General features: G+C 34.2%; 2 protein-coding genes across 2 annotated transcripts; one reads left to right on the top strand and one right to left on the bottom strand.

Moving 5' to 3' along the window:
• Positions 1 to 480: 480 nt before the first annotated feature.
• Positions 481 to 3,214, bottom strand: LOC133804226 (feruloyl CoA ortho-hydroxylase F6H1-3-like). The gene is made up of 2 exons (XM_062242380.1): positions 2,558 to 3,214; positions 481 to 1,223 (listed from the first exon to the last, which is right to left on the bottom strand). The coding sequence occupies exons 1-2, from the start codon at positions 3,088 to 3,090 to the stop codon at positions 623 to 625; spliced, it is 1,134 nt and encodes a 377-aa protein (XP_062098364.1). The 5' UTR covers positions 3,091 to 3,214; the 3' UTR covers positions 481 to 622.
• Positions 3,215 to 9,154: 5,940 nt separating this feature from the next.
• On the top strand, positions 9,155 to 14,276 carry LOC133804446 (uncharacterized). Its single transcript, XM_062242608.1, has 15 exons — positions 9,155 to 9,821; positions 9,906 to 9,964; positions 10,281 to 11,138; positions 11,236 to 11,302; positions 11,400 to 11,462; positions 11,609 to 11,672; positions 11,763 to 11,856; positions 12,049 to 12,132; positions 12,225 to 12,314; positions 12,436 to 12,463; positions 12,558 to 13,070; positions 13,157 to 13,218; positions 13,342 to 13,451; positions 13,548 to 13,635; positions 13,852 to 14,276. The coding sequence occupies exons 1-15, from the start codon at positions 9,380 to 9,382 to the stop codon at positions 14,128 to 14,130; spliced, it is 2,901 nt and encodes a 966-aa protein (XP_062098592.1). The 5' UTR covers positions 9,155 to 9,379; the 3' UTR covers positions 14,131 to 14,276.
• The last annotated feature ends 1,463 nt before the right edge of the window (positions 14,277 to 15,739 follow it).

The following is a 15,739-nucleotide window of genomic DNA, read 5'->3' on the forward strand; positions in this document are numbered from 1 at the left end:
TTGTTAAAATAGAACCATAATCTCCATTTTGATGAAGAAAAAATTGAATATAACAACACAGTTTTTAAGCAGAATGATTTTATTTTTGTTCTGAATTGTTAGTTTGGTAAATTATTTGTGATTTTAGTTGAGAAAACATTAACCAAAATTAGGTTTAAGGTTCTATTTTAACTATTTTACAAAGCATAGGATCCAAAAAGTAATTTGTCAAAACACAGAGTCCAAACAGGTAATGGGAAAAAACACAGGGTCCAAAAAAATATAAACCCTTAAATCAATGATTTCAAAATAATGTCTTCAATTATTATAACAAAACCAAACTCGAGCTTTTTTTTAAAAAATTATAGTGTCTTACTATATAATAGATAAGTTATGGTAGAACAATGATATAGATAATAAATAAGTCTATATATACTAATTAATACTCAAACCAGATACATTTCTATATTCTGATCTGATCATATGCATGATCATAAAAGGTCTTACACAACACACTGTTGGACCCCCATTTTACTTATATTATTATGAAAGGGGTTTATTTACTCAAAACATATAAGAAACTACTCAAGTTATAGAGATACATGTTCATAACATAACATGTATATATAAATCAAAGAAAAGATCATATTTTGGCAAAATCAACGGTCTGTTTTCCATCATGGGCTTTCCTGAAGAAGTGCTTGACATAATCAGAGTAAAGAACTTGCTTATACAAAGCCTTTTCTCCATTGGCCAAGACTTGAGGAAATGGTGAGATGAGATCAGATGGCTTTGGGTTCACAAATATAGGCACTGAAATCCTATCATTATTCCCATTAGCCACAACTCTGTGCTCCACACTCTTGTACCTTCCATTGCTCATAATTTGTAAAGCATCACCAATATTAATCACCAGAGACCCCTTCATTGGTGGCACATGAACCCACTTATTATTATTATTTTCTTCTTCTTCTTCTTCTTCTTCTTCAACTCTTACGTAAAGCCCTCCAATCTCATCTTGGAGAAGGATTGTGAGAGTTGACACGTCAGAGTGTCGACCAACCCCCACCGTTAGATCAGGATTTGGACAAATTGGGTAGAAGTTGAGATTGATTCTCTTTGATCCCATTAACATACTTTCTTTCGCCTTGTCTAGTTTTGTCACGTTTAGCCTTTTCATCAACACTTCTAACAGTCTTTTTATCACTGTTTCGGTCTTCTTCATGTACTCAAGTAGGTCATCCCTGATATTTGTACAAGTCAAATAAATGTTAAAATGGTTAATTACATCAACTACCACAAAAGTAAAATGTTATTATGAATGTCTGACTTATACTTGAATTACATTACTTCACTAATTAAAGCTAACAGATAAAATAAAATGATGTCGTACTTATGGTAGGTTGGACATGTTTTTTTTGGTCAATGAAATTCATTGAAAATAATCAGACTGTAATACTCCTCGAATAAAAAGAGGAAAATCCTCTTAGGTCATCCCTGATTTTTGTACAAGTCAAATAAATGTTAAAATGGTTAATTACATCAACTACCACAAAAGTAAAATGTTATTATGAATGTCTGACTTATACTTGAATTACATTACTTCACTAATTAAAGCTAACAGATAAAATAAAATGATGTAGTACTTATGGTAGGTTGGACATGTTTTTTTTGGTCAATGAAATTCATTGAAAATAATCAGACTGTAATACTCCTCGAATAAAAAGAGGAAAATCCTCTTACGATACAAATCCCTTATCCACCCTAAGAGCATGGTAGATTGGACATGTTTGAACAAAAAAATAGAAATAACGGTGATTTTTATTTTAGGTTATAACATTTTAGTCTCGTTTGCTAAAATTTTTATTTTTGAATTTTTTAAATATAAAAATAGAAATATTATTTTATTTTTGTTTTTTTATTTTTTAAAAATAAAAATATGTTTGGTAACTATTTTTGTTTTTAAAAACAAAAAGTAATAAACGCGCTTGATAATTTTTATTTTTATTTTTTGTTTAACAATATAAGATGTTGATTTGAAGAAGAGAAGAAAAAAAAAAGAAAAATTGAAAACTGTTTAAAAAAATTTTGAAAGTAAAAAAATTTTATTTTCAAATTTTAATAAATTTTAATTAAAATTTAAAAAAATAATAAATAAAAATAAAGTTACTAAACACATTTTATGTTTAATTTTCAAAATTTTAATTAATTAAATAAAAAATTATTTTTTTAAGTGCACCTTTATATTCCTTAGTTTTTGCTATATACTATATCTAATTCTATGTATTTAAGAATTTTACAACAAATCCTGTTATTACCAAAATAACTAGAGATACCTTTTTACTCTATTATAATCAATATAATGGTCAGATTTGAATAAAAATCCCAAAATACATTATTTAAATTTTAAAAATAAAAGAAAACACATTTAATGTACATAAAAAAAATCAAAGTTAATTCAAATATAAAAATCCACTGAAATACGAATGTTTATATATCATTATTCCAATTTTTTCTATATTTTTTTTTGTAGAATATGTATTTTTGGAAAAAAAATATAAATATGTTAATTTCTTACTTGCACGGAGAGGGCCAAAGTTGGGAGGCTTCATCATCAGAAACATAAAAGAGACTGAGATAATCCTTCCACTCAAGAGCTTTCTCAGCCATGGGAGTGAAGCTGGTGCCGTACCTCACACTATTCGAACTCGAATTCTCTTTCGAAAACCTGTTCTTCTCCTCAGCCGGAAGCTCAAAGAACCGGTGAGTCGCCTTCTCAACTCCCTCGATAACCTCCAACGGAATCCCATGATTCACTATCTGAAAAAACCCCCACTTCTCTGCGGCCTCGCATATGGAATTCGCTGTCTTGGGGTCCTCCCAGTTGGACATGTCGATTATTGGGATCGATTTTCCGGCCATGGTGGCTTGGTCGTGACCATTGTTACTCACAGTAGTGAAAACCCTCTCCTCGAGTGGCTGAATGTATTGCTTGGGGAGGGTCCTGAGGCCAGATTCTGAAAGACCCTTTACTCCGAAACCCTTGTGGATGACGAATTCAGTCACCTTTGAGGGCTCGGTGGTGCTTGTGATTGCCAATGTTGGAGCCATTTTTGAATATATAGTACGTGAAGCTAAGCTAGAAGTTATTTGGTTTGTTTGTGAAGTTTACTGGGCATGCAAGTACGTATTTATAGAGAGTTATCTATCTACTCAAACTCAACTACTCACTTGGCGATTGGCATGCTTTGTATATTTATTTATTTAGTATTTTAATAATTAAGTTGAGATTTTGGACCTACTCACTTTGCAATATATTGCATGCTTAATGTTAAGCCTCCTTACAAATAAAGAAAAATTACTTGTAATATTTATGTGAACGACAATATATATGTTAAATAATGAATATAATATTTAAATATTAGAAATATGAAGCCGGAGGGGCCTAAGGACCCTCAGTTTTTTTTAATATAAAAAATATCTCTTTATATAACTTTACAAAAATAATTGAGAAATTCACAAAAATACCTAAGATTTAAAAAAATACTAAAAATACGAAATCTAAAAAAATTTACAAAAACACGGAGGGACATAATCGTAAATACAAAGTTTTTTTTTTTTTTGAAACAAAGTTTACAAATTTGTAACAAAACAATTTTTTTTGTAACCAAAGTTTATAAATTTGTAACTAAAATTTACAAGTTTGTAACTATATGTTACGATTTTTTAAACGATATTTACAGATTAAATAGAAAATTGTAACAAGTGATTACATAACAGTTATTCGTATATTTTGTAAAATTCTGTATTTTTCAATTTCTGCCTCACTGGCAATAAGAATTGTGTAATTTGAGAACCGAGGTTCATACTTGGTGGTCTGCTTGTCGTTTTATCCCAACTTGACCCTCTTTTCTCCATGGTGGTCAAACTCATTGTTCCCATGCACCATTCTGGCCATTCCCACCAATCTTGGGGGGATCGGATGAGCTGCTCGAGTTGTTTATGCCATTCTCATATTTCTCAATAGCATCATCCAACTTCATATTCTTGTCCGCCCGATCAAGAAATTGTTGGAGTGTTGAGATCAGATTCTGATAGATATTGTCCCATAAGGAGCCCCGATATGTGATTCTCGAGGAGATGACGACTGTGACAGTCAGTATCTCGTAATCCGTAGGGGGAAAGACCGGGTAAAGCTGTGCAATCCCACACCGTCTGGGGAAGGTTAAGTGCGATGATTCTAAGACTATGTGGGTATGAGACTACACAGTTGAAGATGGCTTAAATGTATTGATGGGTACTACCTATAACACAAGATGCATCTTCTTTTCGATAGCCCATCACTTGAGAACTCCAAAGTTAAGCGTGCTTGACTTGGAGTAATCTCAAGATGGGTGACCTCTTAGAAAGTTTTCCCAGGAAGCGTGCGAGTGAGGACAAAGCACGCTGGAAAGACTCGTGTCGGTTTGCAGGGCTAGTCGTCATTCCAGAAAGCAATCATAGTGACGTGGGGTGTTACAAATGGTATCAGAGCCTTGACCTATCCGGAAGTGTGGCCGACAAGGACGTTGGACCCCTAAGGGTGGGTGATTGTGACAGTCAGTATCCCGTGATCCGTATGGGGAAAGACCGGGTAAAGCTGTGCAATCCCACACCGCCTGGGGAAGGTTAAGTATGATGATTCCAAGACTATGTGGGTATGAGACTACACAGTTGAAGATGGCTTAAATGGATTGATGAGTACTACCTATAATAACAAGATGCATCTTCTTTTCGGTAGACCATCACTTGAGAACTCCAAAATTAAGCGTGCTTGACTTTTAGTAATCTCAAGATGGGTGACCTCCTAGGAAGTTTTCCCAGGAAGCGTACGAGTGAGGACAAAGCACGCTGGAAAGACTCGTGTTGGTTTGTAGAGCCAGTCGTCATTCTAAGAAGCAGCCATAGTGACGTGGGACGTTACAATGACCATCTTTCCTTCATCCCCTACTACAGTCGCCTGGTTGGCTTCCCTCATAAATCTATGTATGTAATTCTTAAGAGATTCATCATGTCCATGTTTGATGTCTTCTAGGTGATTTTCATAGACCAGTAGTGTTCGAGCAGCACTGAATTATCGACAAAACTCATTCTTGAACATGTCTCATGAGATAATGGAATCCAGTTTGAATTTCCAATACCATTCTTGGCCAGTATCCGACAATGTGGTTGGGAAAACTCTGCACCGGTAGTCACCACTTGCCCCGAGTAATTTCATTCGATCCTAAAACTTCCCAACATGTTTGACTGGATCTTCTTTTCTTGTATATGCAGATAGCATATGAGCTTTGTATTTGGCATGTGGCTTGGCTGCTCTAATTCGAGCACAAAAAGGACTGCCACTCCTAAGGTCGACTTCATCCAACTCGGTAGGTCGCTTAGCCAAACCTTGCACTGCAGCCGCCAATGCGTCAAGTTGAACTTGGATAATCGATGATACTAATGATGTTCTAGCATCTCGACCGCCTGGTCGGGCATTTCTGGTCGACGTACTTCCGTCAAGTATTTCCACTTGATCGTCAGGGTGGGCATGAACTTGCCCTTCGACCAGGGGGTCTTCTTTTTGTTGCTGATGACATCTTGCAAATCCTTCCGAGTAGCATGCCCACCTAGCCGGTTGAGCACTGTACTTTTAGATCTTTGGGAGGTTTGTGAACTCTTAGATCGTTCCCTATCAGGAGGCCTATGGTAAGTGACTTGTTATTTCCCATTGTGTTGTTGGTTGGGGTGTCAAGGCAGCTTCTCAAGGCGAGCCGGACGGTCTTCACCTTCCTTTCTATTATTGACTTGCTGGTCATTTAACTGATTAGTTTGATGACTGCTAGCCTCATCTTGAGCGTGCCCATCCTTGTATCGAGGCACCTTTTTATCCCGAGGAGTCCTAGGAGCTTTGGGTTGATTGTTATCTGTCAGGGCTTGCCTACTTCCCCATTAGTGACTTCCCGAGGGCGTCTGGGAATTTCGTCTTTGTGTGGACGCGGTTCTAGAGCGGAGGTCATCTTCCGTCTTGTCTGATCGGTGACTTCAACTTCGTTCAGGTCCTCGAGAGTTAGTCTTCCCAGTCGATGGCTCCTGATCAGCATTGTTATTTTGAGTAATTCGGGCAGTTGTTTGTGTTGCGACTTGTGCATTGGCCTGGGCCAATTGGGTAGCAACCTCTAAGGCAAATGCAGCCTTGCGATGTTGTTGGTTGGCCTCTTCCTACCTTAGTCTGATTTCTTCGTTTCGAGCCTCAATGTCCCATTTCTGGTGCTCGAACTCAGCTTTCTGCCTGGCAATCTCTTCAGAAAAATACTCTTGCTAGGCATTGAATTGCATCATCTCCTCCTGGAAAACTCTCATGGCCTCCTGGAGTTGTTCCATCTCAGGGGTTATATCCTCAAGAGTGACTCTAGGCTCATTATGGTATAACAATCTCTTTTGTAGCGCCTATAGTTGACTTTTTAGGTGCCATAACTAGTTGGATGATAACTTAAACGTGCTTCTTTATTCAACCTCTCAATGAAAGCATCAAAATGTTGACTACCGTTTTGGCCAACGACGAGTAGACGCAAAAAATGACAGAAAGTAAAAAAGAACTGAATAAAATATAAATGACACAAATATTTTTATAGTGCTTCAGCCCCAATTTGGTAATAGCCTAATTCACTTAGTGTTTGTATATATGCTAACCTACACTTAAGATCAGATAAACCTTAGCCAACTGAGTTTCTCAAGTGCAAGTCAGAAAATATTTTGACAAAGTTCTTTCTAGAATGTAAAGACTCAGTCCAAAAGTCCCCCAAATAAAGCCATGAGCCTTGTATTTATAAGCTCGTGGAATGTACAAGATGGGCCCTTGGCCTTGACCCAGTCACCACACGTTTCAACCAAATTTGATTAATAAAATAATACAAAATATTAATCAAATTTAAAATACAATAAAATATGTTATTTTTTGAGATATTTGAGAAGTTTTCCTTCGGTGGTTACAGATCCTTCTAGTCGAGGATGTACCTGACCAATTTATTCCTTTAAAATTCTTGAAATGCTGCTAGGGATTTCTCTGGTCAGTCGATTCCTTCCAAGCATCTCAAAACCTCCTAGTTGGCACATTTCCGACCAGAGGCAACCAATCCAATCATCAAAGTCTTTTGAACCTCCTGGTTGGCAACTTCCAACTAGAGGCAACCAACCTAGCTTCTGGCTAGTGGTTTGCTTCACTACTACAAAATATGCTTTTTAGGACTCGCGCGGCGCGAGTCCTCTATTTGAGAGCCTTAAAAACAGAGGTTTTTTAGGACTTGCCACAACTACAAAAAAAATGCTTTTTAGGACTCACAATGTGTGTCCTAAAAAATTTCTTTCAGTACCTTTTAATTAATTATAATTTTATTTTATAAATCAATATTTGGGTAAAATACCCAATTTTTTTTTAAATCCCATTATTGTTGAATGAATAATAAATATATACTTATATATTTAAAATAAATAAATTATAGAAAATATTAGAAGTATTACTATGATTAGTTGAATGAATATATTAAAGATACACAAAAACAAAATCAAAGCAAACATTGTTGAGATAACTACAAGCATATGCAAACATTAATCTACACTAATAATATTATATGATTATATACAATCAACCTGAATAACATATGCTTAGTTAACTAATTCTCAAACAAAGCTTTTTCATGTCAAAGTAATAAAGATCCAAACAAATACAAATCAGAAATAGAAGACCCAAGACCTGAAAATCCAAACAAACACAACCTGCCAGCCACCACCTGAAAATGAAGACCCGCCTGCGAGCCACCGCCTTTGTGAGCCACTGCTGCAGAGAGTCCCTCCGCGAGCCACCGTTGTAGTGAGCCCCTCCACGAGCCACTGCCTCATCGTGAGCCACCGGCATTGATGTGGCGCATCTGCTTGAGCGAGCCGCAGATCTCGTCGACGGTGTCCATGTGTGGCCATGTGTTTGGTTTTGGAAAGGCTGAGGGAGACGAGGAGACGCAGGGGTCAGCAGGGGAGAAGAGGGTCAGGAGGGAGGAGAATCCGAGAGAGAGGGAGGCTGAAACATTTTAGGGTTAGGACTTTAGTTTTAGGTTAGATTTTTTTTTTTTTAAAATACAATATTCGGGTATAACCCCAAATAAATAAAATTAAAATTTCTTTTTTTAAAAAATAAAAATAAAAGAAATTTGTTTTTTTTTAATTTAGTTATTAAAATAAAGCTTTAATTTATTCATTTATTTGTCATTTTTTACTTAAAAGTTTTTAGGGCACCCAAAGTGAGCCCTTAAAAGTCACCACTAATATTACACTTAAAATTTCTATTAAGGTTTTTTAGGACCCACATATGTTTTTAAGACACTCATTGCGAGTCCTAAATTTTTTTTTAAGGAAATTTGGAGGGAATTTGAATTTTTAAAATTTAAATTTTTAGGATACATATAAGTTTTTAGGATTCGCAACGCGAGTCCTAAAAAGTCCAGAAGGTGTTTGCTTAAAAAAAGAACTCAAGCTTTTAGGACACACATAGGAGCGAGTCCTAAAACAAGTTGCGAGTCCTAAAAAGTCCATGAGGCTTTTTTAGGACTCGCATTTAGGTGAGTGTCCTAAAAATGTGTTTTTGTAGTAGTGCTTTCTGACTCCTTACATTGTCTCTGGTTGATACATGTTTGACCATCAAAATGCCATTTGGCCTAAATATCTTGCCACATGTCGCTTCAAAATGCCACATCATCATGTTGATTTTTTTAGGGATAACATATGTGTATCATTATTGTATCTTGATTAGATTAGTAGTATGCTTCTAAAAAAGCCCTTCCATATATATAGACTAAAAAATAATGACACAAAAATATAGCTTTTTCTTATTTTTTTTACAATTGTATGGGTTTTCTTTCCTATATTTTGTTTTCCTATATTATTTTACAAAGTTGAAAAAGCTATTAAAATGTACAAAGTTGAAAATCCAATATTTATCTAATTGATAGAAAAATACCATATTTAATGTAATTTCCGCATTTTCTCATGTACATGTAAATTGAACAATAATGTTTGAAAATAATGAGCCCAAATAAAGGCCCGAAATTTAGCCCAATAATTTACCATAATATCCAGAAGGCAAAAAAGCGGGAACTCCTCTGATCCAAATTTCGTGAAAAAATCATTTCCCGCTTCTCTCTCAGGTAAATCGCACTCTCCATTTTCTTTTCCCATCTTGCATTTTCTCGGCAACCAAACGGTTCTGCTACTACTACTACATTTCTCAAGAGATCATATCGTTTTGGCCTTTCATACAACTCCAGATCGAACTTCGGTTTTCAAATCATCGATTTCGAATGAGAAAAATTCGATTTAATTGAGCGAAGTTATGTCAAATTACGATCTTAGCTGCTCAGAACTAGTGCCTGGTGTAAATACCGCTGCAGATTGTGAGAAAGCGTGGCATATCTTGGCGATTTTGTTGAGCATAGGCCGGCCGTCGAGTCTTGGAGAGCTTTCTTCGAAGTGCGAGTTGTTCGATGCGTCGCCGGACTACGTCCGGTGCCTCTGTTCGATCCCTAACTCGCCGATTCTTTTTTTGGATAATGGACTCGTTACTGTCTCCATGGCGGTGGTTTCGTCTATGGTCGAGTTTGCGTCAAAAGCGAAGTCCGGTGGTGGAGGGGGTTCCATTTCGCTGTTTGAAATTGGTTTCAATGAATCGAACAGGCATTTGAATTTGGACGTGAAGACCTACTTTCGGAAGCGGAAGGGGAAGGATTTTGATCCGTTTGTGTTATCGGCAGCTAAAAGGAGGCTAATGTATCAAGGTATTAATCTAATGTTTGTCTTTGTCTTTGTTTTCTGTTTCATCCTCTCTTTCGTTTGTCTGATTTTGAATGACTTAATGGTAGGTGAAAGAGATCAACTTAAGCTATCTTTTCCAACTAAAACTCAAGACTATTCAGCTAAGGTAATACACTTCAAAATATAATAGCTTTGTTTAGGTTCTTACTGTTGTTGACTTTTTCAATTTTATTCTACACAAATGTACATACAACACGAAAATATTGTGGTCTTATATGTATAATTTTTGCATTGTTGTATTACATGTTCCTCGCATTCGTGGGAGCCTTGATCAATTATTAAGAATATATTGCTTCATGATGTTTTGTTTTTAATTTGGCGTCAATAGTTAGACTGGTTGAATTTGTACTGCGTTGTGTTTTAACGACTTGTGGATCGATTCTGGTTCTTCCTTCTGGGTCATGATGATGATATTTGTATAGGGAATTTTGAATAAAGACAAAGCCACAGTCCCTTTACTTCTTGGATCCAATAGTGAGATCTCAAAAGTTCCCATGATGAATGGTAACCATGGCAAAGATGAGGGTAGTGTTGGGACAAACATTTTAGAGCACCAGGAGCGTTCTGGATCTGTACATACATCAAATTTCCAGTGCAGCTTGGTAAAAAAAGAATCAAATTTGAGTGTCCTGGAACCAATTCAAGAGGATCAAATTATGGCACGGAACTACTTCGAAACCTTACCTTTGCCTAAGAACTTTCGTGATTCATTATCAACCAAGAAAGCAGAAATTGGTGAAGCTGTTGGACTAAAGAATGGAGTGTGTCGCAGTCTCACATTTGGCGGAGAGGAAGATAAGCAAAACAATGCTTTGCCATTAGAGGGTGGCTTTTGTGATGCTCATTCTTGCAGAAGTTTGATACATCACTCAGGAGAAGCTGCAGAAGACATAGCAGAAACTAGTGGAAACAAAGGTGTCATTAATCATCATGAGGAAAAAGGAGATACAGAAAAATCTGCTCCTTTTAACGAGTTAAAAAATCTGGCGAGCATTTCAACAGTGGACAAAGAGAAAACACGTAGATTGGAAACTCAGACCAGCGTTAGAGTATCTGGGCATTCTTCCAATCAGAAGCAACCTGTGAAATCATATATTAAGTTGAAGCGCATGAGCAAGAATTTGCCTTCACAACAAGGAGTGCTTTTGGGGCCATCAAAATATAATAAACTTGCTATTTCCCGTAAAAGTGATCAGAAACGTCATTCCGGGGAACATAACTCAAAGAACAGTCATAACGGAAAAGAAAATACAGTAAATCCAACGTCTATTTCTCCAAAGGTGAGTTTGAGAACCATTGATTGCCTTTCTCTGATCTCTTACAGGGAAGCTAAGCTACGAAGAAAGAGCTCACACGAACTCTTTGGTTTTTTTGTAGAACAATTTGGAGAAGAAAGAATTTCCGCAATTTGACAATTTTTTCATAGAGGATGAAGAAGGTTCAGGTATTAAGATCATAATATTTTCTAATATCCGCTGCTGATAATTTAAAGAATCTGATCTTTTGCATAATTTTCTGGACTTTTGCTCAAAATTATCCAGGTGGTTATGGCATTGTTTACAGAGCCCGAAGAATAAGTGATGGGAAAATGTGTGCTATTAAATGTAAGTTTAATTTTCTTAGATATTATGCTTTGGACTTTACGTTAACTATGATTACAACCACTGTTTGGTTCGCTTCAATAAATGGTTGACTTGAGTACCTGTTAAGGATGCCTAAACGATAATTGATGACTGTTTTTCGCTTTCAGGTCCTCATGGTAAAGCTCAAAAATATCATGTCATTAACGAACTTAAAATGCTTGAGCGCTTTGGGTAATCATTCAGACAATAATTGGTTAATACGCTCACAATTTTGAATATATTATATGCAAAATTTTACAGTCGCTATTGCCTTTATTTCAGTGGCAAAAACTTCATAATAAAGTATGAAGGATCACTCACAAGTGGTGATGCAGAGTGCTTTATATTGGAACATGTTGATCATGACCGACCCGAGGTACTTATTCAATACATCACTATTTCAGTTTTCTTGATAGTGAAGCATTTAATTATATGAAGTTTCGTTGAGACTGGGAGTTCCAACTTACACATGTATTGACTTTTCTGTCTCGAGTAAATGGATTATTTGTGTAGCATCTGTTATATCTATTATTTATCTAACTAATCTTGTATAATTTTCAATATTTAGATTCTGAAAAGAGAAATAGATCTATTTCAGCTTCAGTGGTATGGTTATTGCATGTTCAGGGCCCTTGCGTGCTTGCATAAGCAGGTATGATGTTACCAAGGTCATCAACTTATACTCTTGTCTCTAGAAAAAATTGAAGAATCTATAAATTTCAAGTTCTTAATGTACAATTGCAGGGAGTGGTGCACAGAGATATTAAGCCTGGCAATTTTCTTTTCTCTCGGAAGCTAAATAAAGGTTTCCTCATTGATTTCAACCTTTCCATGGTTAGGATGCTTATCTGGCTCGCTAGTGCTTAGTCCTTGCATAAATTTTTTAGCTTCAGTTTCCGTGACAATATTCTGATGAAAATATTCTTCTGTCTATGATTTTTCATTTTACATACAGGATTTACAGCAGAGGTATGCTGTTGGAAGTAAGTGCCAACCCTTATGATGCCTTGGTTTAGTCTACTATAGTTAGTATTTTAAATTAAACACATTGATTTGCAAACCAATACATGTACATAGGTAAACCAAAACCAAGCAGTTATGCATCTTTTGTTCATGGTCCTCTCTCTCCCCCGGTACCTGCTTTGCCAACCAAAGATAATAAGGCTGTGAGAGTTGATCGTTTAGCTGTTAATCAAGGAGGCACAATAGATTTAAAGCCAAGTCATGAACATAAGAAGGGCATGAAGAGGAGGGCTCTTGGGGATTTGAGTAATTTTAATAAACTTAAAAGCCAAGGTGCAGATGGCTCAGGTATAACCTCCGCAAAGGATGCAGCAAGTGCTAGGACTCCTTCCACAGAAAGGATGAGGGAGCCTCTGCCATCCTTGGGAAGAAAGGAGTTAATTAGCCTTGTGCAGAATGTGATGACAAGTCCAAATAATAATGATGATTTAAAGACCTCTGTTTCTCAAAGGAAAAGAATTGCTGCTCCTTCATGCAAGATTGAAAGGAAAAATTTCTATACGAGTCCAATGCCTTTGTATTCTAATGGTGTAGCTGTTGCTGATGCCGGATTACTCAAAGGCAAAGGTGTGTGTGTAGCTATAAGAAGAGTCATAACATGTTCTAGCATTCAGACCAGTCCTTTTCCTACTGATTTATTATGTTGTTTCTAGGGGAAGGGAAGCGAAAAAAGGAAGGTTCGTGTGTTGGAACAAAGGGATTTCGTGCTCCAGAGGTAAGATACTACAGTCAAAATTTTCAAAGTAATTAATATTATGATACATAAATTAAATGATCAAACATGTGTATGTCACTCGCAATAAATCTCATGACTTATATTTGATTTCTCTCGTCACAGGTCTTGTTAAGATCTCTGCATCAAGGTCAAAAGATTGATATCTGGTCAGCTGGAGTAACCCTACTTTACCTAATGATGGGAAAAACTCCTTTTACCGGAGACCCTGAACAGTTAAATATCCCTGGTCTAATTCAAATGCGTTTGATTCTCAGTTGTCTCAATATTTTATAGTTCCCTTCACTAACTCTCGATCACAATCATGGCAGGAACATGAAAGACATTGCAAAGTTAAAAGGCAGTGAAAATTTGTGGGAAGTTGCTAAGCTTCATGACCGTGAATCCTCATTTCCATCGGTATTATTTTACCTGTATTATAGTCTCATTAGTACTGATTTTCATTCATTCAGCTACTTGAGATGACTAAATTTTACTTCAAACCTAGAACATTAAAAAACATATGCAGATTTATATATACTTTGTGATAATACATTTGGACAAAAAACAATAGTTTAGGTCTGTATTTTGTTATTTCAGTCTTTTTCTATCTACTTAATTTACCAAATGTCTCAGGAGTTATTGGAGGTCCAATGCTTGGGCTCTATGGAACTCCGGAGTTGGTGCAGGGCCTACACGAGGAGACCTGATTTTTTCAAAAGTATACCAACATCACTATTCGATCTTGTGGATAAATGCCTGACTGTAAATCCAAGGCTGAGAATCACTGCAGAAGAAGCTCTTAGGCATGAGTTCTTCGCCTCGTGCCATGAGAGCTTGAGAAAGGTGAGGATGCAGAGTAGTCTGTCTGTGTGTCCCAGCTCTGAATATCTAAGTTACAAAGAAAAAAGTTAAACTTTTTATTTTTTGAAGATTTCAGTAGCTATTAATGTTGTAACCCTGCAAATAGATAGGTTGCCTTTGCCCTCATTCAAAATTCTGTTGTATATTTTGTTGAATAGAATTCAAAGCCAAAATAGTGTAGATTTGTTGCAAAATTTTGAGGTGACTGTCCAAGATTTACAAAATAATTTTATCATAATGTTATTTTTCAAACTTGAAAATTGGGAAGAGCAAATAAGTGGCATCTTAATTTTAAAAGTTGTAGAAAGAATTATATTTGTACAAATTTGATTAAAAACCTCTATTTTTATTAATAATTAATATTTAATATATATTTTTTATTAACTTATGCTCATATTTCTATTTTTTTTCTTTTTCATATTAAAAAAAATACATATAAGTAATATACATTTTAAATATTTCAATAAAATAAAAATTAAAACAAAAAAATATGAAAACTTATTAAAGAAATAGTTTTTTTTTCTAAAAAGTTATACATTATTTTTAAAAAAATATGAAAACAAGATACAATAAAATTATTAAAATTAACAAAAAAAATAATTTAATGTCAAAAAAATTAATTTTTTTTATTAATAAGATATATATATATATACTAGGTAAAAATAAAGTGCAAACTTATAAACATGTTTATTCAAATATGTATTTATTTTTATTATTTCTTAATTATCACATAAATTTTAAATAAATAAATAATGTCATAAAAATAAATAAAATATATTTAATATAATGTATGATATAAATGTATTAAAAAATTACTGCAAAACATTGTCTATAATTATAATAAAAACTAGTTCATTTTAAAAAAAAATATATAATAGAATGAATTATAGTTCTATAGTATATATAAAAATTTATATCAATAATCTATACATATATGACATCTAAACACAACATTATATATTTACATGACTACATGATATATATATATATATAAATTACAATAGTATTTAAAAATAAATTAATAATATAATAAAATAAGAATAGAAAAAGTTATAGTGTAGAGTAGTATATATGCATCAACTATATTTTTAGTTTATAATGTAACTTGCAATGTCCTTTGGTGAATTTGATGAAGAAAAAATGTTCCAATAATCACTTGATAAAAAATAAACTATCACACAAATTTATAATATAAAAAAATAATATGTATGACTTTATTATTTTTAAATAAATATGATTTAATTATTTAAATTATCATAAAATATCTTAAAAATATATTATTTTAATTAATTAATTAATTTATTTTTGTTTAAGTTTATGTTTGTTATAATTTTTGAATTTGGTACTGATAACAATAAATTATATATTATATGTTATAATATAATATTAATATTATACATGAATTTTAAATTTAAGTTTGTTGTTAGTTTTTTTTTTTTTGAAAAAAATTTGTTTCTAGATGATAGTAAATTATATTATGTTATATATTTAATGTGATATTATTATAATAAGTGAAGTTTAAGTTCAATTAAATTTTATTTAAGTTATAAAACACATGGTTTTATTATTTTTAAATGATTGCCATTGTAAAATATCTCAAAAATATCCTATTTTAATTTGTTTAATTGTTTGTTTCTAGTTGATAGTAGATTATATTATG

Source organism: Humulus lupulus, chromosome X (genome assembly GCF_963169125.1).
Source record: "Humulus lupulus chromosome X, drHumLupu1.1, whole genome shotgun sequence".
Classification (NCBI taxonomy): domain Eukaryota; kingdom Viridiplantae; phylum Streptophyta; class Magnoliopsida; order Rosales; family Cannabaceae; genus Humulus; species Humulus lupulus.

Bases quoted from the DNA above. Each gene is read 5' to 3' on its own strand.
- LOC133804226 (XM_062242380.1), bottom strand. From the start codon at position 3,090: ATGGCTCCAACATTGGCAATCACAAGCACCACCGAGCCCTCAAAGGTG. The intron at 1,224-2,557 runs GTAAGAAATTAA...TACAAATATCAG, and splicing joins CTTTGGCCCTCTCCGTGCAA to GGATGACCTACTTGAGTACA.
- LOC133804446 (XM_062242608.1), top strand. From the start codon at position 9,380: ATGTCAAATTACGATCTTAGCTGCTCAGAACTAGTGCCTGGTGTAAAT. The intron at 11,857-12,048 runs GTACTTATTCAA...TTCAATATTTAG, and splicing joins TTGATCATGACCGACCCGAG to ATTCTGAAAAGAGAAATAGA. The intron at 12,133-12,224 runs GTATGATGTTAC...GTACAATTGCAG, and splicing joins TTGCGTGCTTGCATAAGCAG to GGAGTGGTGCACAGAGATAT.